This window comes from Coregonus lavaretus (genome assembly GCF_964263955.1).
Source record: "Coregonus lavaretus genome assembly, chromosome: 10".
Taxonomy (NCBI): Eukaryota; Metazoa; Chordata; class Actinopteri; order Salmoniformes; family Salmonidae; genus Coregonus; species Coregonus lavaretus.
In genome coordinates this window covers 32,687,383-32,714,980 of record NC_139997.1, presented here as the reverse complement: position 1 = coordinate 32,714,980, position 27,598 = coordinate 32,687,383, and the positions used below count along the sequence as shown (strand labels likewise).

The window sequence follows — 27,598 nt, the reverse complement described above, 5'->3', positions numbered from 1 at the left end:
TTCTTGAATTCCATCTTATTTACAAATAAATAAATACATATTGCCAGAAATATGAGCGAGTTGGGGCTCAGGGGCTTGGATTAATGATAAACCTGGTCAGTGGCGTGCTACCTGGAAAGACTGTTATCTGTCTGTCTGGCCAGACCCAGGAAATGATGTCACAACTATAGGCTCTTCCCCTCCTTTCACCTGAAGAGAAGGAGGGGCAAGATTGTGTTAGGCAAGCGGGGAAAAACAAGGAAGGGAGCGCTTAGTAGTTAGGCAGGTGTGTATGTTTACGTCTTCTGAATGTGTGTTGAAGAGGGAAAAAATAAGGATTTGGAGATTTTAACACCACGCAAGCCTTTCTAAAGACGGATATGGATGTTCCGGACCCTTCCCATGGGAATATGGGGCTGCTGAGAACCTTTGATTCCTCTGAGTTTGGGAGCTGGGAGAAAATAGGCTCGGGCGGCTTTGGACAAGTATACAAAGTCCGACATGTACAGTGGAAAACATGGCTGGCTATCAAGTGCCCACCCTGCCCTCAGGTAGATGATAAGTAAGTTGGACAGCTGTTTTTATTCTGGGGTTGATGGTGTTAAAAGTGTGAAGAATGTTGTTTCAAGTATTTAAGCCTAGACTACATGTTATCTCTTTGATATCCTCCGTGGGCTTCAGAGTAAAAAGCTGTAGTTCTCTGTGATTATGAGTTTGTTAATCTATCAGAGGGTTTGACGTATGCTGGGAATTTATTCAGGCTTATGTCACAGACTCATCATCTTCTGGATTCTGGATATGTATGGGAGTACATTTCTATTATGTAAATGTTTTTGAGGTGAGCACTGAGCAGTCATTCACATGCGGTTACAATGGAGGGCCCTTGATCAGTACACCTGTGAATGTTTGACAGTTCAAGAATGTTTGGATATATTTTTTTAAATGTAATAATAATATGCCATTTAGCAGACGCTTTTATCCAAAGCGGTTTACAGTCATGTGTGCATACATTTATACGTATGGGTGGTCCCGGGGATCGAACCCACTACCCTGGCGTTACAAGCGCCATGCTCTACCAATTGAGCTACAGAGGACCGTGATGCCCCCTCATGCTCTGCTGTACTGTGGGAAAGAGGACCATTTCACCAATGGTGGCATCACCACCACAATTCCCTGGGGCTGAATTATGCTGTCCATATCAAAATGACCCAACAACAAGCCCAGTCACAAAGGCGGCTGGCTCCAATAAACAGATCAGTCTTCTTTACTCTAATGCCTGGCCCTTTCTCCAGGAGACCCTACACTATGTCTCTGGAATGTAACCGCTTCTTCAGTTTGGTGATGATGTTTGTATTGACTCATGATTATGAGAAGTAGTATGACTTTTATGCCATGTGTAGTACCAAGTGTGTGTGCGTGCATGTGTCATGGTGTGCTGGGGGGAAAAGTTCAACATTATGCTAGCACGTTCCTTCCTCTCTTACAACACCTCTCTGCCCTCCTGCGTGGTTCACCCATGTCCTCTGTACATCAACAGCAGGAGGAAACAATCTCTCCCTCCAGAAACCTCAAAGAGGACTACCAAGTCTTAATTTACTTTCAATATTCCTTTCCTACTTTCAACTTGATTTCAAAATGTAGCAGAGTGGATGTGCAAATGACATTATCTAAAGAATCTGTACAATATCCTTTAATTCCTTTGGCACAAAAAGTGTTATTTACATTCACCAGCAGTGGAAAATATTAGTGCATTTGGCATTTTTCAGTGGCATATCAAGTTAATGTTTCTAAAGGTGTCAGAGCATGAGGTTGGGAACATTGTATTCAAGAGGCTTACAATGTAGAGCACTTTAACCATTCTGACCCTCTGTCATTTTGAGAGCTTTTACAGCTTTGAAGACAATGATTGGATCAGGTTGCTCCTTAACTTCATTTCACTTGAGGCAATATACCCACAGACCAAAGGCTGAACTTTCTGCTGTTGACTTGTTGAGAGATTTAGTCACAGACACTTATACTGAGTGTACAAAACATTAAGAACACCTGTTCTTTCTGACATACTGACCAGGTGAACCCAGGTGTAAGCTATGATCGCTTATTGATGTCACTTGTTAAATACACTTCTATCAGTGTAGATGAAGGGGAGAAGACAGGTTAAAGAAGGATTTTTAAGCATTGAGACAATTGAGACATGGACTGTGTATGTGTGCCATTCAGAGGATGAATTGGCAAGACAAAATATTTAAGTGCCTTTGAACTGGGTATGGTAGTAGGTGCCAGGCGCACCAGTTTGTGTCAAGAACTGCAATGCTGCTGGATTTTTCACGCTCAACAGTTTCCTGTGTGTATCAAGAATGGTCCACCACCCAAAGGACGTCCAGCCAACTTGACACAACTGTGGGAGGCATTGGAGTCAACATGGGCCAGCATCCCTGTGGAATGCTTTCGACACCATGTAGAGTCCACGCCCCGACAAATTGAGGCTGTTCTGAGAGCAAAAGGGGGGGTGCAACTCAATATTAGGAAGGTGTTCTAAATGTTTTGTACACTCAGTGTATATTACATTTGAGTCATTCAGGGCAATTCCAGCATTATGGATATTACAGTTGCACGCAAAATCACAACTTAAATGTCTCAGAGAATGGACAAAAAAATTAAACGTTTGATGTGTGTGTGTGTGTCTATAGTACCCCTTGGGGGTAGTAAGTCGCTCTGGATAAGAGCGTCTGCTAAATGACGTAAATGTAGTGTATACCCCAAAAAAGTGGACTTGTAAATATTGATATGTTGGAGAAATAAAGCAAATAAGAAGCGTTCTGGATGTTACATTAAATGGACAAGCTTTTTGGGGAGACTGAACATATTAGCAGAAGTCTGTGAGTTTGTAAGTCTTAGGTCAAAACATGGATTGCATTTTCGAAGGAAAGGCGTGGCTGAACACAAACTATAATTTTGAAAAGATTGTCATTTACATTATTACTTCAGAGAGGAAAATCAACCGTTATACAGTACCAGTCAAAAGTTTGGACACACCTACTCATTCCAGGGTTTTTCTTTATTTTTACTATTTTCTACATTGTAGAATAATAGTGAAGACATCAAAACTGTGAAATAACACACATGGAATCATGTAGTAACCAAAAAAGTGTTAAACAAATCAAAATATATTTTCTATTTGAGATTCTTCAAAGTATCCACCCTTTGCCTTGATGATAGCTTTGCACACCATATAAAACCTCGATGAAAGTTGGCTTTAAAGAGAAAGTTTCAAGATGATCCGATGTAGTTCTTGTTTTTTTTTAACTTTTCCTAAAAAAGGTTATGTATGTTACAGTCCCAGTCACCTATCTTTACAAGACTGTAGAACACGCAAACAAAACTCAAGACACTTCAATTCGGTATATATTGCTTAATTAACATCTTCTTAACTAATACTGGGGGAGAGCTGTGAGTGGAGAAACAAAGACTGTGAGCCCTTTCTAAAAGTAGTTCAATATGATTGACTGAAAAGCCTTTTTTGAGACTTGGCCACCTACTCTGTAATGGTCAACATTTTCGAATAAAGCCTGAACTCCAACATATTTCCGAATGAAACCACATTCATAATTATCCTTAAGGTATATAACTAACTTTATTTGTGCATGCTCAGGTTGACTTTTTTACAGGGAATCGTCCGTTAGCAGAAACTCACAAACACGACAGAGTTTATTGCCTCCTTTTTTTGTGTTTGATTGTGTTACTTCCTATGACCATTTATCTCACTTCTCTACCCTACTGCTTTTGCAAAACATTCACAGAGAAAAATATGTCATACACAGCACCAGGAGGAAGTTCTTTAGCTTTGCCAATGACAATCATTGACATCCTCCTCCAATCCATAGTAGCTAGACTCATGGCACCCACTGAACCTGAACTAAAGATGCTATCTTCTCTCAACAACTGAAAAGTACATAAACTGTAATTTGCCTGCCTGCTCCCTGCTTCCACACAGTCCTCTGACTCAAAGCTAGCTAGCGAATTGTAACGGGCTAATGTGATGCTCCATTAGCCATTACAGGATAGGTACTGTTTGGCATAGCACAGATACTTTTTAACCAACCTTAAAGGTCCAATGCAGTTGTTTACAATTAAGTAACGTACTGTGATTGTTTTCCATTAAAATGGTCAAAAAGAACCCAAAATACACATAGCTTCATAGCAAAGAACAATTTCTCAAGCAATAATTTTGCTAGGACTGTGGGGAGGGGAAAACTGAAAACTAGCTGTTATTGGCAGAGAGGTTTGGAACTCTCTTTCTTATTAGTCTATTAACTAATTTACCGCCTGGTGATGTCACAAGGCAGGCCAAAACTCCATCCCACTAAAACAGGCTGAAATTTCAGGCAGTCTTTTCAAACAGCTCTTACACTAAAAGGGCATTATCATCATTTTCACAATTTCACTGTATTATTCCAACCTCAGTATTGAAATATATGTAAAACACTTTTAACTTGGGAATACTATCTTTGTTCTCGATTCGGCCAAACATGTACCTTCTAAAATGTCAGTGTCCAGTTGCAGGTGGTTCGTTTGAATTTAGAAAATGCTCCGTTATTAAAATAAATGTTTTGCTCCATGAAGTAATCCAACAATGTGTATGCCGCCATCTTGTCTTTCAAATCTTCTCACATTGATCGAGACAGGTGAGCGTCATCATGACACGTGGCACTTTGGGGTGGACCCACCGGTCTCAACTTGTTTTATATATATTTACACACTATGATGTTGGAATAATAATGTGAAAATGATGATAATGCCCTTTTAGTGTAATAGCTGTTTGAAAAGACAGCCTGCAATTTACATTTTAGATTTTTAGATTTTAGTAATTTAGCTGACGCTCTAATCCAGAGCAATTTACAATTAGTGCATTCATTTTAGAATAGATAGGTGGGACAACCACATATCACAGTCATAGTAAGTACATTTTTCCTCAAAGCTATCAGCAAGGTCAGAGCTAGTAAGGGGGGAAAAAAGTCAAGTGCGAGTGTTTAGTTCACGAAAGTCTTGTTTTATTGTTTGTGGGGTCGGGGTGAGGAGGTGGTGCGAATGAGACACTAGTGCCGTGTAGATGGTAACAGAAAAGTCTGAGCCTCTTGGGTAAAACACTCTCCTAACTCCACACATTTACACAGATTTTTCATGCTTGTCAGATTTATTTGATGAAATGGCTTACACTTTTATTGAACTTGAATGATTTGATAATTTACCCCTTGGCAATTCCAAGATAACAGAATTACGCTGAGACTCCATACAACTCAATGCACAATGACACTTTGAACAATTTACACAGTAAATTAATAAAAAAATCATTTACTGGAAAAACAGTACGGACGCAAAAGTTTGGTAATAGAATTGCGGTAAAATCTCCCTCAGTTTTCTGTTACACAACTTGTATCTGCACAGTTCTTCCAGTGTGTTTTTGTAAAATTTTCAGTGGAAATTGTTAAAAGTAGTGGTTGTGCATAGAGTTGTATGGTTTTTTAAACTTTGAAGTCAATGGTTTTTGTTTGGTATACATCTTAAAGTAAAAAGTCTAAGTCTCTTCGTAATTCCGTTACCATGGAATTGCCCCCCTCGAAACATAAAGAAATGGCTGCCTTAGTGACAGAGAGACTACACTACATCGTTTATTTTACTTTTTACTTTTTAAGATCTTATCAGCATGCTGATTTAATATTCAATGAATCCTTTGAAAACCCAAGTTGTTGCTCATTGCCTTTGTAGTGAAGACACTACTGTATACACACACATTATTCATGATGATTAAGCAGTTTATCACCTCCCTTTAGATCTCTATGGTGATGGGCTACACGGCTCTTTTTGAGTCTGCTAGCCTAGCCGAGCTAACACTGATAAAGGTAATAATAGGTAATTGTTCAAAGGTTGAGCAACAAGGGCATAGGGAACAAGAGGTCTGTTGTGTTCATAACTCCAAACCAAGCTGGATGCTTTGGCTCTCTGAGGAATGTCGCTCGGACAGATCTGCCTGGCTGACATACTTGGAGAATCTCTGTCCCATAAATTCCTCATGTCTGCAGGGGGTTCACTGATTTAACCTGTCAGAGAGACAGGTTAATGCATGGGAAAGCCCATGCATCTCAGTTTGCTGTCTCCTTGTATTCCCTGGTGTAATTTGGGTCGATGGTAAAAGGTTTTTCAAATGGTGCTGTTTTAACAAGCCTTTGAATACCTGTGTAAGTAAGATAAAATAAAATAACAGCATTTTCTGAATTTGTTGTGTGGATCAAGGGACGTAGATGGATGGGTAGATTTAGGAAGACAGCTACATTTAAATTCTCTGTTATCTGTATGAGTTATGTAGTTCAGTCTAAACAGACAGGTATACAAGGCCTTTATGCCCACTTGGCGTGATGAAGTCGAAGTAAGTTAACAGACAAGCATGTCCTCTGTAGGGAGCGAGCGGTGCTACTGGAGGAGGCTAAGAAGATGGAGGCGGCTAAGTTCCGCTACATCCTGCCAGTGTATGGGATCTGTGGGAACTCCCAGGGCCTGGTGATGGAGTACATGGAGACAGGTTCCCTAGAGACCCTGCTGGCTGCTGAGCCTCTGCCCTGGGAGCTACGCTTCAGGATCATCCACGAGACTGCAGTGGGCATGAACTTCCTGCACTGCATGAGCCCACCCCTCCTGCACCTGGACCTAAAACCTGCCAACATCCTACTGGACGCACACTACCACGTCAAGGTGAGACACAACAGTTACTTGGTGTGTTGGTTGGAGTTCGCACAGGGCACGGTGTGGGCAGTGCTTGCACATTTGAGACCATTGGTCCTAAAATACACATTGCATTGGTTCTCAATGCTGAATCTGCCTGCCTGATGCGCCGGGTGAACTAAACCAAACACTCCTATTGCTACTGCTTCCGTAACTGTTACTACTGCTACTGGTTCAGCAGATTGGTGGTACACCTAGCCACAGTATTATGTCATAGTGTGTTATGTTGAGTCATATTGAGCAGAGCTGATGTAGTAAAGGCCTGAGTCTCAGCTGCCAAAATATTTTAGACCATTTAATTAACATAAATATGTAAAAATCAATACACTGTCCAATAGAAAAGTCTGATTTTACCTTATGGTGAGCATTTAGCAAACCTTCACTCAAATTATGTAATTTCTACTACAGAATGACTCTTTAAAACAACAGCCCAAACTCAAGAGCTTTCATGTGGTACAGTGTGTCCTTTAATAGGATTTGTTCAGGCGTTAATTTCAGCTGAGAGGTATGAAGGGAGGAAATCTGTTATACACTTTCATTTTGCTTTAAACGGCCGCCCTGCTGCACACACATGCTACGGGCAGAAAGGTGTCTCCCTCCCAGCCTTCATCCCACTTGCTCTCCTACCTCACACTGGATGACTAATGGTTGGAGGTGGAGGAGAAATGGGTGGGAACCTCTTCTGTTTTAATACCTTCATGTAAACACGTAGCCTGGGCCTGTCTTAACAGGCTGAGTACAGTACTCTGCCAACACTGACTGAGTGTGTGTTCAGCTGCTCGCCCACGCATGTAACTCACAGTCAAACAGGGCCTCAACTCCTGACACGAGAGGTAAGGAAAGCACCCTCAGGCTGGGACAGGACATGGCTGCCACTGCCCTCATCATGGCTCTGGATGCATAGAATACAATAAGGGCTCAGCCATCAGGTTGAGGGTAAAGTTAGTCATAGGTAGCCATAGCCATGACAACAAATGGGAAAGGGAGAGATCAAGTAGGTTCTTGTCTTAACAAGATATATTCTGTATCTCCCCCTTCAGATATCAGATTTTGGTCTGGCCCGGTGGAACGGCCTATCCAGGGTTGATGAAATCAGCCGTGATGGTTTCTGTGGCACCATCGCCTATCTGCCGCCGGAGAGCATCATCGAGAAGGACAGGGTGTCAGACACCAAGCATGACGTCTACAGGTGAGAGTCTTCACCTTCACTTCTCTCTGTCCTTGTCTGCCAGAGGAGTGGAACGTTGTCTGTTTAATGCTTAGTCTTGATGTTAGTTTTTTTCACTTCTCCCCTCCATTGTTTGTTTTGACAATATTTGTTTTAATCACTATGAATATGAAATGGATGTATATTAACCAGTTATAAATTATGCTTGGAAAACACATAGTGAGTAGGTCATTCATTAATTGATCACTTTTATTAGTATTCCTTGATACTGACCTGTTGTTCCCTTCCTGTTACAGCTTTTCGATCGTCATCTGGGGAATTCTCACACAGAAGAAACCTTACCAAGGTGAGACATGTTGAGGAAATTGATGGATAGATTGAGGATTGGTGTGAGACACCTTGTAGTCCTTTAGGGTTTGTCTTATAAGATTCACTCCTAGTCTTTCTTAAACTCAAATGGCCAGGTTCCTGGACCGCGATTAAGCCCATAGACTCCTTGTGACATGACCACCCATGTTAGTTTGTCCGGCATCTCACTAAGTGAAGGTAACAGACATTTAGTCACAGTGCACATATTGACGGTGCCGTTGAGTGTTTACCTGGTGAATTCCAGGGCAGGCAGGCTGACAGGTGTTTTCCCCAGGCATATCCTTTGAATTGAAAGCTCTTGATCAGGGCAGTGACAACGTTGGCACTGGCACCTGTGTCCGCCATTAATGAAGCCCTAGAAAAGTACTTTTCCATCTCCTCCTCCCATGTTCCTCCTCCTTCTATTGAATGGTATTAAAGCTACAAAATAAGCCAAGGTGATCTGAGCTTAACTCCACTGACTGGCTGGCTGGCTGGCTGTCTGGCTGGTCCCAATGCTTGATAACAAAGAGACCATGACCAAGAAAGTCTGAGAGGTTTTTCCAGGCCTGGTGGGAGAGAGAAACAAAACATCTAAACGCCTTCCTTATCTGAGCATACAGAAAAATGATAATAATAAAGTGTACATACTAGAATCGGTCCTACCCAGACATTCGTTTATGTTGCTTTTCCATACTTTCACCAGCACGCGATCAAGGCATTATTCATTGATATGATCCAGGCTTTAAATAATGGGGCCTGGTACACCTTATGGACTGAGTTATCATATGAACAGTAGATCAATTAATTAACATTTACATTTACATTTACGTCATTTAGCAGACGCTCTTATCCAGAGCGACTTACAAATAGGTGCATTCACCCTATAGCCAGTGGGATAACCACTTTACAATATGTTTTTTTTTTTTTTTTGGGGGGGGGGGGGGGGGTAGAAGGATTACTTTATCCTATCCCAGGTATTCCTTAAAGAGGTGGGGTTTCAAATGTCTCCGGAAGGTGGTGAGTGACTCCGCTGTCCTGGCGTCGTGAGGGAGCTTGTTCCACCATTGGGGTGCCAGAGCAGCGAACAGTTTAGACTGGGCTGAGCGGGAACTATGCTTCCGCAGAGGAAGGGGAGCCAGCAGGCCAGAGGTGGATGAACGCAATGCCCTCGTTTGGGTGTAGGGACTGATCAGAGCCTGAAGGTACAGAGGTGCCGATCCCCTCACAGCTCCATAGGCAAGCACCATGGTCTTGTAACAGATGCGAGCTTCAACTGGAAGCCAGTGGAGTGTGCGGAGGAGCGGGGTGACGTGAGAGAACTTGGGAAGGTTGAACACCAGACGGGCTGCGGCATTCTGGATGAGTTGTAGGGGTTTAATGGCACAGGCAGGGAGCCCAGCCAACAGCGAGTTGCAGTAATCCAGACGGGAGATGACAAGTGCCTGGATTAGGACCTGTGCCGCTTCCTGTGTAAGGCAGGGTCGTACTCTCCGAATGTTGTAGAGCATGAACCTGCAGGATCGGGTCACCGCCTTGATGTTAGCGGAGAACGACAGGGTGTTGTCCAGGGTCACGCCAAGGCTCTTCGCACTCTGGGAGGAGGACACAACGGAGTTGTCAACCATGATGGCGAGATCATGGAACGGGCAGTCCTTCCCCGGGAGGAAGAGCAGCTCCGTCTTGCCAGGGTTCAGCTTGAGGTGGTGATCCGTCATCCATACTGATATGTCTGCCAGACATGCAGAGATGCGATTCGCCACCTGGTTATCAGAAGGGGGAAAGGAGAAGATTAGTTGTGTATCGTCAGCGTAGCAATGATAGGAGAGGCCATGTGAGGATATGACAGAGCCAAGTGACTTGGTGTATAGGGAGAATAGGAGAGGGCCTAGAACTGAGCCCTGGGGGACACCAGTGGTGAGAGCACGTGGTGCGGAGACAGCTTCTCGCCACGCCACTTGGTAGGAGCGACCGGTCAGGTAGGACGCAATCCAGGAGTGAGCCGCGCCGGAGATGCCCAGCTCGGAGAGGGTGTAGAGGAGGATCTGATGGTTCACAGTATCAAAGGCAGCAGACAGGTCTAGAAGGACAAGAGCAGAGGAGAGAGAGTTAGCTTTAGCAGTGCGGAGAGCCTCCGTGACACAGGGAAGAGCAGTCTCAGTTGAATGACCAGTCCTGAAACCTGACTGGTTTGGATCAAGAAGGTCATTCTGAGAGAGATAGCAAGAGAGTTGGCTAAAGACGGCACGCTCAATAGTTTTGGAAAGAAAAGAAAGAAGGGATACTGGTCTGTAGTTGTTGACATCAGTGGGATCGAGTGTTGGTTTTTTGAGAAGGGGTGCAACTCTCGCTCTCTTGAAGACGGAAGGGACATAGCCAGCGGTCAAGGATGAGTTGATCAGCGAGGTGAGGTAGGGGAGAAGGTCACCGGAGATGGTCTGGAGAAGAGAGGAGGGGATGGGGTCAAGCGGGCAGGTTGTTGGGCGGCCTGCAGTCACAAGTCGCAGGATTTTATCTGGAGAGAGAGGGGAGAAAGAAGTCAAAGCATAGGGTAGGGCAGTGTGAGTAGGACCAGCAGTGTCATTAGACTTGACAAACGAGGATCGGATGTCGTCAACCTTCTTTTCAAAGTGGTTGACGAAGTCATCCACAGAGAGAGAGGGGGGGGGGGGGGGGGAGTCAGCAGGGAGGAGAACGTGGCAAAGAGCTTCCTAGGGTTAGAGGCAGATGCTTGGAATTTAGAGTGGTAGAAAGTGGCCTTAGCAGCAGAAACAGATGAAAATGTAGAGAGGAGGGAGTGAAAAGATGCCAGGTCGGCAGGGAGTTTAGTTTTCTTCCATTTCCGCTCCGCTGCCTGGAGCTCTGTTCTGTGAGCTCGCAATGAGTCATCAAGCCACGGAGCTGGAGGGGAGGACCGAGCCGGCCGGGAGGATAGGGGACACAGAGAGTCAAAGGATGCAGAAAGGGAGGAGAGGAGGGTTGAGGAGGCAGAATCAGGAGATTGGAGGGAGAAGGATTGAGCAGAGGGAAGAGATGATAGGATGGAAGAGGAGAGAGTAGTGGGAGAGAGAGAGCGAAGGTTGCGGCGGCGCATTACCATCTGTGTAGGGGCAGAGTGAGTAGTGTTGGAGGAGAGCGAGAGAGAAAAGGAAACAAAGTAGTGGTCGGAGACATGGAGGGGAGTTGCAGTGAGATTAGTAGAAGAGCAGCATCTAGTAAAGATGAGGTCAAGCGTATTGCCTGCCTTGTGAGTAGGGGGGGACGGTGAGAGGGTGAGGTCAAAAGAGGAGAGGAGTGGAAAGAAGGAGGCAGAGAGAAATGAGTCAAATGTAGACGTAGGGAGGTTGAAATCCCCCAAAACTGTGAGGGGTGAGCCATCCTCAGGAAAGGAACTTATCAAGGCGTCAAGCTCATTGATGAACTCTCCAAGGGAACCTGGAGGGCGATAGATGACAAGGATATTAAGCTTAAATGGGCTAGTGACTGTGACAGCATGGAATTCAAATGAGGAGATAGACAGATGGGTTAGGGGAAAAATTGAGAATGTCCACTTGGGAGAGATGAGGATTCCTGTGCCACCACCCCTCTGACCAGATGCTCTCGGGGTATGCGAGAACACATGGTCAGACGAGGAGAGAGCAGTAGGAGTAGCAGTGTTTTCAGTGGTAATCCATGTTTCCGTCAGCGCCAGGAAGTCGAGGGACTGGAGGTTAGCATAGGCTGGGATGAAGTCAGCTTTGTTGGCAGCAGAACGGCAGTTCCAGAGGCTGCCTGAGACCTGGAACTCCAGGTGTGGGGTGCGTGCAGGGACCACCAGGTTAGAGAGGCAGCAGCCACGCGGTGTGAGGCGTTTGTGTAGCCTGTGCGGAGAGGAGAGAACAGGGATAGGCAGAGGCATAGTTGACAGGCTGTAGCAAATGGCTACAATAATGCAGAGGAGATCGGAATGAAATGAACTAAACATCTGGGAAAGGAGAGAGTAGGGCCTCCCTCACCAAAACTTCCACCTCAGAAACTATAATTGTTTCACTGAACCACCCGAATAAAAACTCTCCCAACTTCCACTTTAGAAATTAGAATTGTTGTGAACTACAGCGGTTCAATGTTTCAAGGAATAGACTCAACTTACTTTATTCAGCTAGCTAAATATGACACCATAGCTAACTAGCATGCTAGCATCCAATAACACACAGTTTAGCACCAATACTTGGTTACAACAAACTACCAATAGTGTGTTAACACACTAAACAGATAATTCGTGTCCGTGTCTAGTTCCTTTCATAACGCAGCAATAATTAAACGTTGGCTAGCTAGCACAAATATATTGTATTTAGCTGCTACAGTACAGTTAGCTGGTCGTGTTGGCTAGCTAGCAATGGCTACTGTGTTGACTTTGTTTGAAAAACGGCTAGCTAGCTAGCTTCGTGCTACACCCGGCACCGCCGAAAACAATGCTAACCTACAATAACTATCCACAACAGCCCACGATGCCTAACTATGACGCCATAGCTAACTAGCATGCTAGCATCCAATAACACACAGTTTAGCACCAATACTTGGTTACAACAAACTACCAATAGTGTGTTAACACACTAAACAGATAATTCATGTCCGTGTCTAGTTCCTTTCATAACGCAGCAAAAATTAAACGTTGGCTAGCTAGCACAAGTATATTGTATTTAGCTGCTACAGTACAGTTAGCTGGTCGTGTTGGCTAGCTAGCAATGGCTAGTGTGTTGACTTTGTTTGAAAAACGGCTAGCTAGCTAGCTTCGTGCTACACCCGGGACCGCCGAATACAATGCTAACATACAATAACTACCCACAACAGCCCACGATGCCTAACTATGACGCCATAGCTAACTAGCATGCTAGCATCCAATAACACACAGTTTAGCACCAATACTTGGTTACAACAAACTACCAATAGTGTGTTAACACACTAAACAGATAATTCGTGTCCGTGTCTAGTTCCTATCATAACGCAGCAATAATTAAACGTTGGCTAGCTAGCACAAATATATTGTATTTAGCTGCTACAGTACAATTAGCTGGTCGTGTTGGCTAGCTAGCAATGGCTACTGTGTTGACTTTGTTTGAGAAACGGCTAGCTAGCTAGCTAGCTTCGTGCTACACCCGGCAGAGCCGAATACAATGCTAACCTACAATAACTACCCACAACAGCCCGCGATGCCTACCTACAATACCTAACTACAATCTAAATACATAATTAAGCCTTACTCGACAAAGCCCAAGCTATGTATAAAGCCAAACTTACCCGACGCCAGCTGACATTTGTCTTCTGCCATTGTTTGTAAGTGTATCAATGTGTCTTATATTTTGTGTTGATTGTATCTCTATGTCCTCTATTTCCTCCAGGGGAGAACACCATCCTGCAGATCATGTTGAAGGTGGTGAGAGGGGTGCGTCCTGATCTCAATGTTGTGCCCCGGAGTCGACCCCAGGCCTGCACAGGGTTTCTGAGCCTCATGCAGCGCTGCTGGGCCCCCTTACCTGATGCCAGACCCAGCTTCCAGGGTGAGTAGAGACCCAATGGGGCCTATGTCTGTAAAGGATGGGTGTTTCTTTATTTTAACTATTTTCTACGTTGTAGAATAATAGTGAAGACATCAAAACTATGAAATAACACATATGGATGACAGCTTTGCACACTCTTGGCATTCTCTCAACCAGCTTCACCTGGAATGCTTTTCCAACAGTCTAGAAGGAGTTCCCACGTATGCTGAGCACTTGTTTCCTTCACTCTGCCGTCCGACTCATCCCAAACCATCTCAATTGGGTTGAGGTCGGGGGATTGTGGAGGCCTGGTCATCTGATGCAGCACTTCATCACTCTCCTTCTTGGTAAAATAGCCCTTACACAGCCTGGAGGTGTGTTGGGTCATTGTCCTGTTGAAAAACAAATGATAGTCCCACTAAGCCCAAACCAGATGGGATGGCGTATTGCTGCAGAATGCTGTGGTAGCCATGCTGGTTAAGTGTGCTTTGAATTCTAAATATATCACAGACAGTGTCACCAACAAAGCACCCCCACACCATAACACCTCCTCCATGCTTTACGGTGGGAAATACACATGCAGAGATCATCCGTTCACCCACACCGCGTCTCACAAAGACGGCGGTTGGAACCAAGAATCTCCAATTTGGACTCCAGACCAAAGGACACATTTCCACCGGTCTAATGTCCATTGCTCGTGTTTCTTGGCCCAAGCAGGTCTCTTCTTATTATTGGTGTCCTTTAGTAGTGGTTTCTTTGCAGCAATTTGACCATGAAGGCCTGATTCACACAGTCCACTCTGAACAGTTGATGTTGAGATGTGTCTGTGACTTGAACTCTGTGAAGCATTTATTTGGGCTGCAATTTCTGAGGCTGGTAACTCTAATGAACTTATCCTCTGCAGTAGAGGTAACTCTGGGTCTTCCATTCCTGTGGCGGTCCTCATGAGAGCCAGTTTCATCATAGCGCTTGATGGTTTTTGAGACTGCACTTGAAGAAACTTTCAAAGTTCTTAAAATGTTCCGTATTGACTGACCTTTTACATTTACATTTTACATTTTAGTCATTTAGCAGACGCTCTTATCCAGAGCGACTTACAGTTAGTGAGTGCATACATTATTTTTTTATTTTATTTTCTTACCGCCCACCTTCATGTCTTAAAGTAATGATGGACTGTTGTTTCTCTTTGCTTATTTGAGCCGTTCTTGCCATAATATGGACTTGGTCTATTACCAAATAGGGCTATCTTCTGTATACCCCCCTACCTTGTCACAACACAACTGATTGGCTCAAACGCATTAAGAAGGAAAGAAATTCCACAAATTAACTTTTAAGAAGGCACACCTGTTAATTGAAATGCATTCCAGGTGACTACCTCATGAAGCTGGTTGAGAGAATGCCAAGAGTGTGTAAAGCTGTCATCAAGGCAAAGGGTGGCTATTTGAAGAATCTCAAATATTAAATATATTTTGATTTCTTTAACACTTTTTGGTTACTACATGATTCCATATGTGTTATTTCATAGTTTTGATGTCTTCACTTTTTTTCTACAATGTAAAAATAAAGAATAACCCTTGAATGAGTAGATGTGTCCAAAGTTTTGACTGGTAGTGTACATACACAAAGTCATGATGTACTGTACATATAGTTTTCTGAAAAGGTGAAAATTAAACCACGGGATGCTATTCTATACATCAAACCTGACCTTTGTTGTCTTCTGTCTGCAGAAATCACATCAGAAGCCGAGGAGCTGTGTTCTAAACCCCAAGAGGAGTCCAAGACACAAACCCCTGAGCCTGAGAATAACCACTGCAATGGACTAACCACTGACCAGGTATAACCTCCACACATACCATTCACTTATATTCCCCTGCCTTCTCCCTCTGCCTTTTCTATTGATTTCTATCCTCTTCTTTTCCCTGACACCCCATTCTATATACTGAACTGTCCAAGTCTAGTCTGCTTTGGTGTTCTTCTATAATGTAATTAGAAAACCCTCTGGTACTGTATGTCTAAAATCTGTGTGATTGTTTTCCTGTGGACTGGACTTGTTATTGTTTCCATAAGACACACAGTCAATGTTTGATCCTGACAAATGGTTTCATCATGACATAAGAATGCCGTCCAGAAGCATTGTTTAACTAGGTTAACTCTTTGCTGTTTCACATCCTGGATGCCGGGTACTGGGTGTACGTGACGAACTGACTAGACATCCGTTTAGAAGAAATTACTAGTGCGATTGTGCAATGTGTAAAGATAATAAACGATCAGTGATGATTAGTGAAGATGATAAATGGACTAGGTTTGAGAGGAAAACTATTTTAAGATACATAGCTACATAACTAGATGTTTTAACAACATAAAGGTTGTCAAAGAGCCAAGGAGTCAATGGGTTTGTTATTGTATTTCTAACATAGCTGTGTCTCCAACAGAATAAAGAGCAGAAGCCAGTCAGGCCCAGGTCTGCCATGTTGCCAGAGAAAGACTACAGCCTATCAGAGCTGCTGAGTCAGGTAGACTCTGGGATATCTCGGAGCTTTGACCATGTGAAGGAGGACTGCTGTCCCAGCAAAGACAACACCAGCAAGAGACTGTCAGGAATCTCCTCTGTAGACTCTGCCTTCTCCTCTCAAGACTCCATTACCCTCTCCTTTGAGAAAGAGAACACATGTGGTAAGAATGGCTGTGTCATGGCATTGTCTATGGTTTCCTTTAACAGATGACAGGAATTCTCGTTTCTCACGGTGTTATATCCTACATATAAGTAGTACAGTTCTGAATGACTTCTGGAGCATGCAGAGTGTTTCTTTAACTTTAGAACAGTTTCTTTGTGGTTTTGGCCCTGACTCTATACTGTGTCTTCTATCTCCTTGTTGTTTAGACTCTGGGGAGGTGCAGAGGAGGAAGCTGTGCGACGCCATCCGTACCAAGGACATGTCCAAGCTGATGAAGATCCTGCAGCCTCAGGACGTGGACCTCCTATTGGAGGGCGGCTACAGCCTGCTCCACCACGCCGTCACGCAGGCCAACGAGGAGGCCGTCAAGTTCCTACTCCTCAACCACGCCAACACCAACCTGGCCAACGCCCATGGCTCCACCCCCCTCCACCTGGCCACCGAGAAGCACCTGAAGGGCCTGGCCGAGCTGCTGCTGGGCCGCCGGAACACCAACGCCAACGCCCGGGACGAGGACCAATACACAGCCCTGCACTGTGCTGCTCAGAACGGGGATGAGGCCATCACCCGCCTACTGCTGGACCGCGGTGCCTCCATCAATGAGACGGATGCCCAGGGCCGTACACCCGCACACATCGCCTGCCAGCATGGCCAGGAGAACGTGGTCAGGGTGCTTCTGAGCCGCGGGGCAGACGTCCACGTGAAGGGCAGAGATGACTGGACGGCGCTTCACTTGGCTGCCTGGCAGGGCCACCTGGGCATCGTCAAATTGCTGGTGAAGCAGGCTGGGGCGGACGTAGACGGGCAGACGACTAATGGGCGCACGCCGCTGCACATGGCCTCCCATAGGGGGCATTACAGGGTGGCAAGGATCCTGATAGAGCTGGGGGCAGACATCCACGTGACCTCCACGGACCTCCACACCCCCCTGCATGTGGCGGCTGAAACAGGCCACACCAGCACCTCCCGCCTCTTAGTCAAGCATGATGCAGACATCCAGGCCCAGACTACCCAGGGTCTTACCGCCCTCCACCTCGCTGCTCAGCGTGGCCACCTGCCCACAGTGAAGATGCTGATCGAGGAAGGGGCAGACCCCTACTGCACCAACCAAAACCTGCGTACCCCCTGCCACCTGGCAGCAGAAGGGGGGCACTGTGAGGTCTTCGAAGAGCTTCTGGTCCACTGCCCTGAGGGTGCCAGTCTGTCAGACGAGCAGGGCCTCACCCCTCTGCACCTGGCTGTGATGGGAGGCTACACAGATATCACCAGCATGCTGCTGGCCCAGGGGGTGGAGCTATCACAGGAAGTACCACAGGACTCCATACCCCTACCACAGGAAGTACCACAGGACTCCATCCCCCATGACACACTGCAGCCAGCAGCAGAGGACTGCCCAAAGCTTCTGGATCGTCAGCCAAGCTCGTTGGCCAAGCGTCTCCAGAGAAACGTTGTAATCTTGAAACTGACAGAGCGTGAAGGAAACGACTGTCCAGAGGAGGGAGTCACGCTGTGACTGGATTGTACAGAACTGTCCTGGAATTGAAAACAGTCAGGGATCTCTTCTATTCCCTTCCTCATGGATGTGATGGGAGAGGTGTCTCCAACTAAAGAGACCAGCAGTTGTATTAGATTTTTTTTGTACATAGTATTTTGATTGTGTCTTATTTTTATGGCAGTCTTTGATTGATCATTCATTGCCAGATGTTATGATTCTTTGGTTATTTGGGCCTCTCAAAGCCCCTGTTATCACCCATCATTACTTTGGTATCTTATCAGAGAAGGAAAGCTTTAATGTAAATATGTATACTGTATATAGAACCATGAGCTCATTTAAATCACTGACTTTTTTCCTTTATGTTAAATATAGACTCCATCTAACGTTTTCCCTTAATAGTGTAACTTTTCTACTTTGCATATGCACATTCATGGCCCCCAATAAAAATAATGTTGACATTATCTGTGGAATGCCATTTGTATTTTCCTTTCCTATCTACTTACTCTAGCTGGTATGTTTAAACATGTCCATAAGCTATATTCTATAATAAAACAACAGTGTCAATACAAGTGTGTGTGTGTGTGCGCACCCACGTGCGCCTGTAAATGTGTGAATGAAAGAATGATGGCCATCTTCACTGCCAGGCAGAATGGGCATGTCTCTATCTGCAGCCGGCTTTATTCTTATCATTCCTGCCTGCCTCTCCCCCAGACCCTACAGAGCATGCTCAACTTGGCACCATCCATGGGAACTGCCCTCGGGGGGGATCACAGGCCAGGCAGATGGGTTAGTGGGAGGGGAGTGGGGTGAGGATGGAGAAACGTGCCTGCCTTTCCAGGCTGTTGGCTAATTCCTCAGACCATTTCAACTTTTCATCACTCTCCTAAACCAACGTTCCATCCTTGATGTTGACGCCTGCAGGGCTGGGCCTCTTGAGGACCCGAGTCTGAAGCCCTCTTGAGCTGAGCACTGGCGAGCCTCGTAATTGCCCTGGTTTCGTGATGAGTTCTGTGTAATCAGAGGCTTTGTGTGTGTGTGTGTGTGTGTGTGTGTGTGTGTGTGTCTGTCCTGTTGCTAAGTGATCCTACAAAAGCATCAGTGGTGTGGAACATCTACTACTCAATCTGGGGAAGATGGCGTTACTCAATCTTCCCTCTCGCTTATCATGGCATTCTATTATGTTCCTTCACTTTACCCTTTCTACATACTTTACACAGTAGTTTGTTATTCAAGTACACTCCCTATATTTGCACTGTGCCACCCTTATAGTGTTTGATGGATAAGTAAGTAGAGCATTTAAATGGATTTGACTCTTTATGCCTCTCATGGGAATAACACACACTGTTATGACTCATTGCTCCCTCTTAATGGCCCTCATCTCTACTTCATCTTTTGATTGTGTCAAGATTAATCACGTGTTAATGTGCAGAATGTTTTCCCACTCAAATATATAATCTACAGTACTTGATAGTTCAGTAAGGAAGCAGTCATGAGTCCTTTTGATTTTTCAACAATCCATTTTTTTTATAATGCTTTTGTAATGAAAAATAACATGTATAATACTATGCCTGGTAATGAAAATAAGGCTAAAAGATGTGGTTATTTCAGTTCTCCATGTTGTTGTTGGCACTGCCCTCCTCTGTGTTGCTGCTGGACACACACTGTCCAAACAGCTGGAGGTCACACAGGCTGCCCAGGCTGTCCACCTCATAGAAGAACTCCATGCCAGACTTCCCTGCTGCGGCTATGCCCACAGACCCCTCTGATCCCTGGGACTCCAGCAGGCGCTGCATACAGGCCTCTAGGTCATCCTGGTCCAGGGAGTGATCCAGGGTGGAGGGACACTGACCCCTGCCTGAACCCTGCTGGGCGGGGCTGGACAACACTCCCTGTGGCACCAGAACACTCAGCCCAGCCTCAGCCTGCTGGCTGGGTTCATCTTCAGACCCACAGTGAAAAATCTTCATAGCCTCCTCCAGGGAGGTGACTGCAGGCAGGGAACTATCCCCTAACCCCTGCAGGGACAGGCTGGGACCAGTGACCTGGGTCAGAGAGACCTGGGAGACTCTTGCAGCCCTGAGGTTATAGCTCTGGAACTCGAACAGAGGGTGGTTGGTGCCTGCCTGGAAGGGACCTCCAAGCTGATGGTGAGGGGCCAGGTGAGTACTGCTGTCTCCGGCCTGAGGGAGGAGGCCAGTGGGGGCTTGTTGGGGCGGTGTGGAGAAGATAGCATCCATGGGCCATCCTGTGAGGTGTTGCCTGTAGGACCATGGGACCCCAGCCTGGTAGGCCATCCTGTTTGACTCAGGCCTCCACTGTGTGGCACGCTGGTCTTGGTGTAGCTGGTGTTGAGGCAGCCAGCAGCACGCACTGTGCATGTACTGGGCAGACACCCGCTGGGCCTGGGTGGCAGAATGGGATAGGTGGCCCTGGGTCCTCACTGTCCATGTCTGTGGGTAGTACAGCTGGGCAGGACTGTGGACCCATGTCCCCTTGGGCTGCTGAGGCCACATGTATGGAGCCTGCATCTGCATGCTAGTGGGGCCCAGCATGGCTGAGGAGCTCATTTGTCTCATGTCACACACTAGACAGAGATGAATATGGAATGTCAACAACCCACTGGGCAAAAAGTGGTTGAATCAACGTTGTTTCCACATCATGTGAACAAAAAATTATATGTGATGACATTGAATCAATGTGGAAAACGAATTGGATTTGCAAAAAGTCATCACCAAAAGAGAATTTTGTCTTTTTATCACCCAACTTTGGACCTAAATCCAATAACATGGTAACATTTTTTGTTGATTTCACAATGAATTCACGTTAGTTGACAACTCAACCAAATGTAAATCAAAACTAGATGTTGAAATGACGTCTGAGCCCAGAGGGAAAGTTTCTCCCTGAATTTACAGCACAACATTTTGGTTACCAAGCAAGCTACTTTCACTTGAATGACTATCAATTCAGTTCAAGAGATAGCTAGGTCTCACCTGGAGAGAGGCCATCAGTTATTCTGATAGGAAGAAGTTGGTTTTTCAAGGTTGGGAATTGAAACATGGCACTTTCTTTCAAGAGTAAATGGTGAGTGATCATTTGGTTTTGTTGTAATTCAAGTGATTTCTGAACATTCTGTTTGGCATCATTCCTGGGGCAACCATGTTCTATGGATGAAGGCCCTTATGACATAAGATATTCTAGTGGGATAACTATTTTGTTTTGTTATGATTCAAATGATTTCTGAACATTGTCTGCTATTGTTCCTGTGGAAACCAAGTTCTTTTGATCTTTTGACATTCAAAAATTCTAAATGTGTGTTGATAAATTCACTCTGGAGTGCCAGAGTGCGCTCTGGGCGTTTGTAAATTAAGAGTGTTTCGCTCTTGGAGCAATCAGAGCGCACACTGGATGCTCTGGCCAAGGAGTAGGGTTGGTCCGAGCGTTCTGACCTCACAACAGCAGTCAAGCACCCAAAGTTGGCTAGCTTGCTAGCTACAGTGCATTTGAAAGTATTCAGACCCCTTGACTTTTTCCACATTTTGTTACCTTACAGCCTTATTCTAAAATGGATTAAATAGATCTTAAATCTACACACAATACCACATAATGACAAAGCAAAAACAACTGAAAAATCACATTTACATAAGTATTCAAACCCTTTACTCAGTACTTTGTTGAAGCACCTTTGGCAGCGATTATAGCCTTCTTGGGTATGGCGCTACAAATAGCCATCCTTTACCTTGATGACAGCTTTGCACACTCTTGGCATTCTCTCAACCAGCTTCATGAGGTAGTCACCTGGAATGCATTTCAATTAACAGGTGTGCCTTCTTAAAAGTTAATTTGTTGAATTTCTTTCCTTCTTAATGCGTTTGAGCCAATCAGTTGTGTTGTGACAAGGTAGGGGGGGTATACAGAAGATAGCCCTATTCGGTAAAAGACAAAGTCCATATTATGGCAAGAACAGCTCAAATAAGCAAAGAGAAACGACAGTCCATCATTATTTTAAGACATGAAGGTCAGTCAATACGGAACATTTTAAGAACTTTTAAAATTTCTTCAAGTGCAGTCTCAAAAACCATCAAGCGCTATGATGAAACTGGCTCTCATGAGGACGGCCACAGGAATGGAAGACCCAGTGTTACCTCTGCTGCAGAGGATAAGTTCATTAGAGTTACCAGCCTCAGAAATTGCAGCCCAAATAAATGCTTCACAGAGTTCAAGTAACAGACACATCTCAACATCAACTGTTCAGAGGAGACTGCGTGAATCAGGCCTTCATGGTCGAATTGCTGCAAAGAAACCACTACTAAAGGACACCAATAATAAGAAGATACTTGCTTGGGCCAAGAAACACGAGCAATGGATATTAGACCGGTGGAAATGTGTCCTTTGGTCTGGAGTCCAAATTGGAGATTCTTGGTTCCAACCGCCGTGTCTTTGTGAGACGCGGTGTGGGTGAACGGATGATCTCCGCATGTGTATTTCCCACCGTAAAGCATAGAGGAGGAGGTGTTATGGTGTGGGGGTGCTTTACTGGTGACACTGTCTGTGATTTATTTAGAATTCAAGGCACACTTAACCAGCATGGCTACCACAGCATTCTGCAGCGATACGCCATCCCATCTGGTTTGGGCTTAGTGGGACTATCATTTGTTTTTCAACAGGACAATGACCCAACACACCTCCAGGCTGTGTAAGGGCTATTTGACCAAGAAGGAGAATGATGGAGTGCTGCATCAGATGACCTGGCCTCCACAATCCCCCAACCTCAACCCAATTGAGATGGTTTGGGATGAGTCGGACTGCAGAGTGAAGGAAAATCAGCCAACAAGTTCTCAGCATACAGTGGGGAGAACAAGTATTTGATACACTGCCAATTTTGCAGGTTTTCCTACTTACAAAGCATGTAGAGGTCTGTAATTTTTATCATAGGTACGCTTCAACTGTGAGAGACGGAATCTAAAACAAAAATCTAGAAAATCACATTGTATGATTTTAAAGTAATTAATTTGCATTTTATTGCATGACATAAGTATTTGATACATCAGAAAAGCAGAACTTAATATTTGGTACAGAAACCTTTGTTTGCAATTACAGAGATCATATGTTTCCTGTAGGTCTTGACCAGGTTTGCACACACTGCAGCAGGGATTTTGGCCCACTCCTCCATACAGACCTTCTCCAGATCCTTCAGGTTTCGGGGCTGTCGCTGGGCAATACGGACTTTCAGCTCCCTCCAAAGATTTTCTATTGGGTTCAGGTCTGGAGACTGGCTAGGCCACTCCAGGACCTTGAGATGCTTCTTACGGAGCCACTCCTTAGTTGCCCTGGCTCTGTGTTTCGGGTCATTGTCATGCTGGAAGACCGAACCACGACCCATCTTCAATGCTCTTACTGAGGGAAGGAGGTTGTTGGCCAAGATCTCGCGATACATGGCCCAATCTATCCTCCCCTCAATACGGTGCAGTCGTCCTGTCCCCTTTGCAGAAAAGCATCCCCAAAGAATGATGTTTCCACCTCCATGCTTCACGGTTGGGATGGTGTTTTTGGGGTTGTACTCATCCTTCTCTGGATCATCCAGACGGTAATTGGCAAACTTCAGACGGGCCTGGACATGCGCTGGCTTGAGCAGGGGGACCTTGCGTGCGCTGCAGGATTTTAATCCATGACGGCGTAGTGTGTTACTAATGGTTTTCTTTGAGACTGTGGTCCCAGCTCTCTTCAGGTCATTGACCAGGTCCTGCCGTGTAGTTCTGGGCTGATCCCTCACCTTCCTCATGATCATTGATGCCCCACGAGGTGAGATCTTGCATGGAGCCCCAGACCAAGGGTGATTGACCGTCACCTTGAACTTCTTCCATTTTCTAATAATTGCGCCAACAGTTGTTGCCTTCTCACCAAGCTGCTTGCCTATTGTCCTGTAGCCCATCCCATCCTTGTGCAGGTCTACAATTTTATCCCTGATGTCCTTACACTGCTCTCTGGTCTTGGCCATTGTGGAGATGTTGGAGTCTGTTTGATTGAGTGTGTGGACAGGTGTCTTTTATACAGGTAACAAGTTCAAACAAGTGCAGTTAATACAGGTAATAAGTGGAGAACAGGAGGGCTTCTTAAAGAAAAACTAACAGGTCTGTGAGAGCCGGAATTCTTACTGGTTGGTAGGTAATCAAATACTTATGTCATGCAATAAAATGCAAATGAATTACTTAAAAATCATACAATGTGATTTTCTGGATTTTTGTTTTAGATTCCGTCTCTCACAGTTGAAGTGAACCTATGATAAAAATTATAGACCTCTACATGCTTTGTAAATAGGAAAACCTGCAAAATCGGCAGTGCATCAAATACTTGTTCTCCCCACTGTACAGTGGGGGAAAAAAGTATTTAGTCAGCCACCAATTGTGCAAGTTCTCCCACTTAAAAAGATGAGAGAGGCCTGTAATTTTCATCATAGGTACACGTCAACTATGACAGACAAAATGAGAAGAAAAAAATCCAGAAAATCACATTGTAGGATTTTTTATGAATTTATTTGCAAATTATGGTGGAAAATAAGTATTTGGTCAATAACAAAAGTTTCTCAATACTTTGTTATATACCCTTTATTGGCAATGACACAGGTCAAACGTTTTCTGTAAGTCTTCACAAGGCTTTCACACACTGTTGCTGGTATTTTGGCCCATTCCTCCATGCAGATCTCCTCTAGAGCAGTGATGTTTTGGGGCTGTCGCTGGGTAACACGGACTTTCAACTCCCTCCAAAGATTTTCTATGGGGTTGAGATCTGGAGACTGGCTAGGCCACTCCAGGACCTTGAAATGCTTCTTACGAAGCCACTCCTTCGTTGCCCGGGCGGTGTGTTTGGGATCATTGTCATGCTGAAAGACCCAGCCACGTTTCATCTTCAATGCCCTTGCTGATGGAAGGAGGTTTTCACTCAAAATCTCACGATACATGGCCCCATTCATTCTTTCCTTTACACGGATCAGTCGTCCTGGTCCCTTTGCAGAAAAACAGCCCCAAAGCATGATGTTTCCACCCCCATGCTTCACAGTAGGTATGGTGTTCTTTGGATGCAACTCAGCATTCTTTGTCCTCCAAACACGACGAGTTGAGTTTTTACCAAAAAGTTCTATTTTGGTTTCATCTGACCATATGACATTCTCCCAATCCTCTTCTGGATCATCCAAATGCACTCTAGCAAACTTCAGACGGGCCTGGACATGTACTGGCTTAAGCAGGGGGACACGTCTGGCACTGCAGGATTTGAGTCCCTGGCGGCGTAGTGTGTTACTGATGGTAGGCTTTGTTACTTTGGTCCCAGCTCTCTGCAGGTCATTCACTAGGTCCCCCCGTGTGGTTCTGGGATTTTTGCTCACCGTTCTTGTGATCATTTTGACCCCACGGGGTGAGATCTTGCGTGGAGCCCCAGATCGAGGGAGATTATCAGTGGTCTTGTATGTCTTCCATTTCCTAATAATTGCTCCCACAGTTGATTTCTTCAAACCAAGCTGCTTACCTATTGCAGATTCAGTCTTCCCAGCCTGGTGCAGGTCTACAATTTTGTTTCTGGTGTCCTTTGACAGCTCTTTGGTCTTGGCCATAGTGGAGTTTGGAGTGTGACTGTTTGAGGTTGTGGACAGGTGTCTTTTATACTGATAACAAGTTCAAACAGGTGCCATTAATACAGGTAACGAGTGGAGGACAGAGGAGCCTCTTAAAGAAGAAGTTACAGGTCTGTGTTTGCCAGAAATCTTGCTTGTTTGTAGGTGACCAAATACTTATTTTCCACCATAATTTGCAAATAAATACATAAAAAATCCTACAATGTGATTTTCTGGAAAAAATTATCTCATTTTGTCTGTCATAGTTGACGTGTACCTATGATGAAAATTACAGGCCTCTCTCATCTTTTTAAGTGGGAGAACTTGCACAATTGGTGGCTGACTAAATACTTTTTTCCCCACTGTATATGGGAACTCCTTCAAGACTGTTGGAAAAGTATTCCAGGTGAAGCTGGTTGAGAGAATGCCAAGAGTGTGCAAATCTGTCATCAAGGCAAAGAATGGCTATTTGAAGAATCTCAAATATATATATTTTTTTGATTTGTTTAACACTTCTTTGGTTACTACATGATTCCATGTGTGTTATTTCATAGTTTTGATGTCTTCACTATTATTCTACAATTTAGAAAATAGTAAAAATAAAGAAAAACCCTTGAATGAGTAGGTGTGTCCAAACTTTTGACTGGTACTATATGTGTACATTTATTTTGCAACAGTCGCTCACGCAATGCAGCGGTGTGGTCAGCATGTAACTGTGTTGCTGGCAACAATTTAATTACGTTTTTTTGCTGAGGTTTACTGATACCGGTTATATTCAACGGGTGTTGCGCGTTCGTAAATTCCTCAGTTATTCTGCACTCTGGCACACGCAGATGAGAGTGCTCTGAAATCGCAGTGGATAGCCAGAGTGAATTTACGAATGCACCCAATGAATCATATTGTAGCGACCTGCTTGGACAATTATGTGCCTGTGTTCTGATGTTATTTTGCTGTGTGGTGATTAGGACACGTTTATCCCTTTGCTCTGGGTTTCGCAGAGAGCTTGATCCTATGTCCTGGAAATTTTGTTTAATCATGATCTATTGAGGTCATTACAATATAATCTCTAATGGTAACCTATTTAGTTTGTACAACTGATACATTCCTGAGGTGATTCCATCCTAAAGTGAATAACCCCCAACTGTATTTAATTGGAAATAAGACTGTCTGCCTTCTCTGTGTAGTCATCTGGCTAGCCCGGCCTTTACCGTTTGGGGTCTGTCTCAAAGGTAATGGGACTCCCACCCTGGAAGACACCCGTACAGGTTGTGCTCACCTGAATGTGTCACGTCTCCTCCCATTGCTCTGATTCGCCGGTCTACTGAGCCACCGGTCTGAGCGCACCACCTCGGCAACACCGGAATGGAAACCCAACGCACCCTAATCACTTCCAGCGCACCTGCACCTCATCATCTCATTTACATTTACATTTTCATTTTAGTCATTTAGCAGACGCTCTTATCCAGAGCGACTTACAGTTAGCACATACATTATTTTATCGAACCCACAACCCTGGCGTTGCAAACGCCATGCTCTACCAACTGAGCTACATCCCCTGCCGGCCATTCCCTCCCCTACCCTGGACGACGCTGGGCCAATTGTGCGCCGCCCCATGGGTCTCCCGGTTGCGGCCGGCTACGACAGAGCCTGGATTCGAACCAGGATCTCTAGTGGCACAGCTAGCACTGCGATGCAGTGCCTTAGCATCACCACCCCTATATAGCCCTGGACTGTTTAGTGTTGTGTTGTGTGTGATTGTTAGTGTCATGTCGTGTACTCGCTCTTTGTTGTTCTCTTGCTCAGTGTTAAGTAAACCTTTACTTTCCTGCGTCCTACCTCTTCGTATCCTTAGTACTCGTCACAGGATGCTATTACAGGGACTTTTTGTGATGAGTGGAGTCATGACAGGAGACTAATGCCGCGTTCAAAACAACTGGGAACTCGTAAAAATACGAGGTCAAATCACGACGTCAGTGACCTTGCGGTCGGAAAATCTGAGCTCTAGAAAGAGGCCCGAGTTCCTAAGTTGGAATTCTGAGT

At 44.9% G+C, this 27,598-nt stretch overlaps 1 protein-coding gene across 2 annotated transcripts; it reads left to right on the top strand.

The window, feature by feature from the left end:
• The first annotated feature begins 200 nt into the window (after window positions 1-200).
• On the top strand, window positions 201-18,416 carry LOC311136082 (receptor-interacting serine/threonine-protein kinase 4-like). Of its 2 annotated transcripts, XM_084170156.1 has the most exons (9): window positions 237-541; window positions 6,432-6,511; window positions 6,598-6,723; window positions 7,794-7,942; window positions 8,218-8,267; window positions 13,648-13,806; window positions 15,513-15,619; window positions 16,218-16,458; window positions 16,667-18,416. In XM_084170156.1, exons 1-9 carry the CDS (start codon window positions 535-537, stop codon window positions 17,971-17,973), a joined length of 2,226 nt encoding a protein of 741 aa, XP_084026282.1. In that variant the 5' UTR covers window positions 237-534; the 3' UTR covers window positions 17,974-18,416. The 2 variants fall into 2 exon arrangements, with proteins under 2 accessions (XP_084026281.1, XP_084026282.1); XM_084170155.1 differs by having other exon boundaries at window positions 201-541; window positions 6,432-6,723.
• The last annotated feature ends 9,182 nt before the right edge of the window (window positions 18,417-27,598 follow it).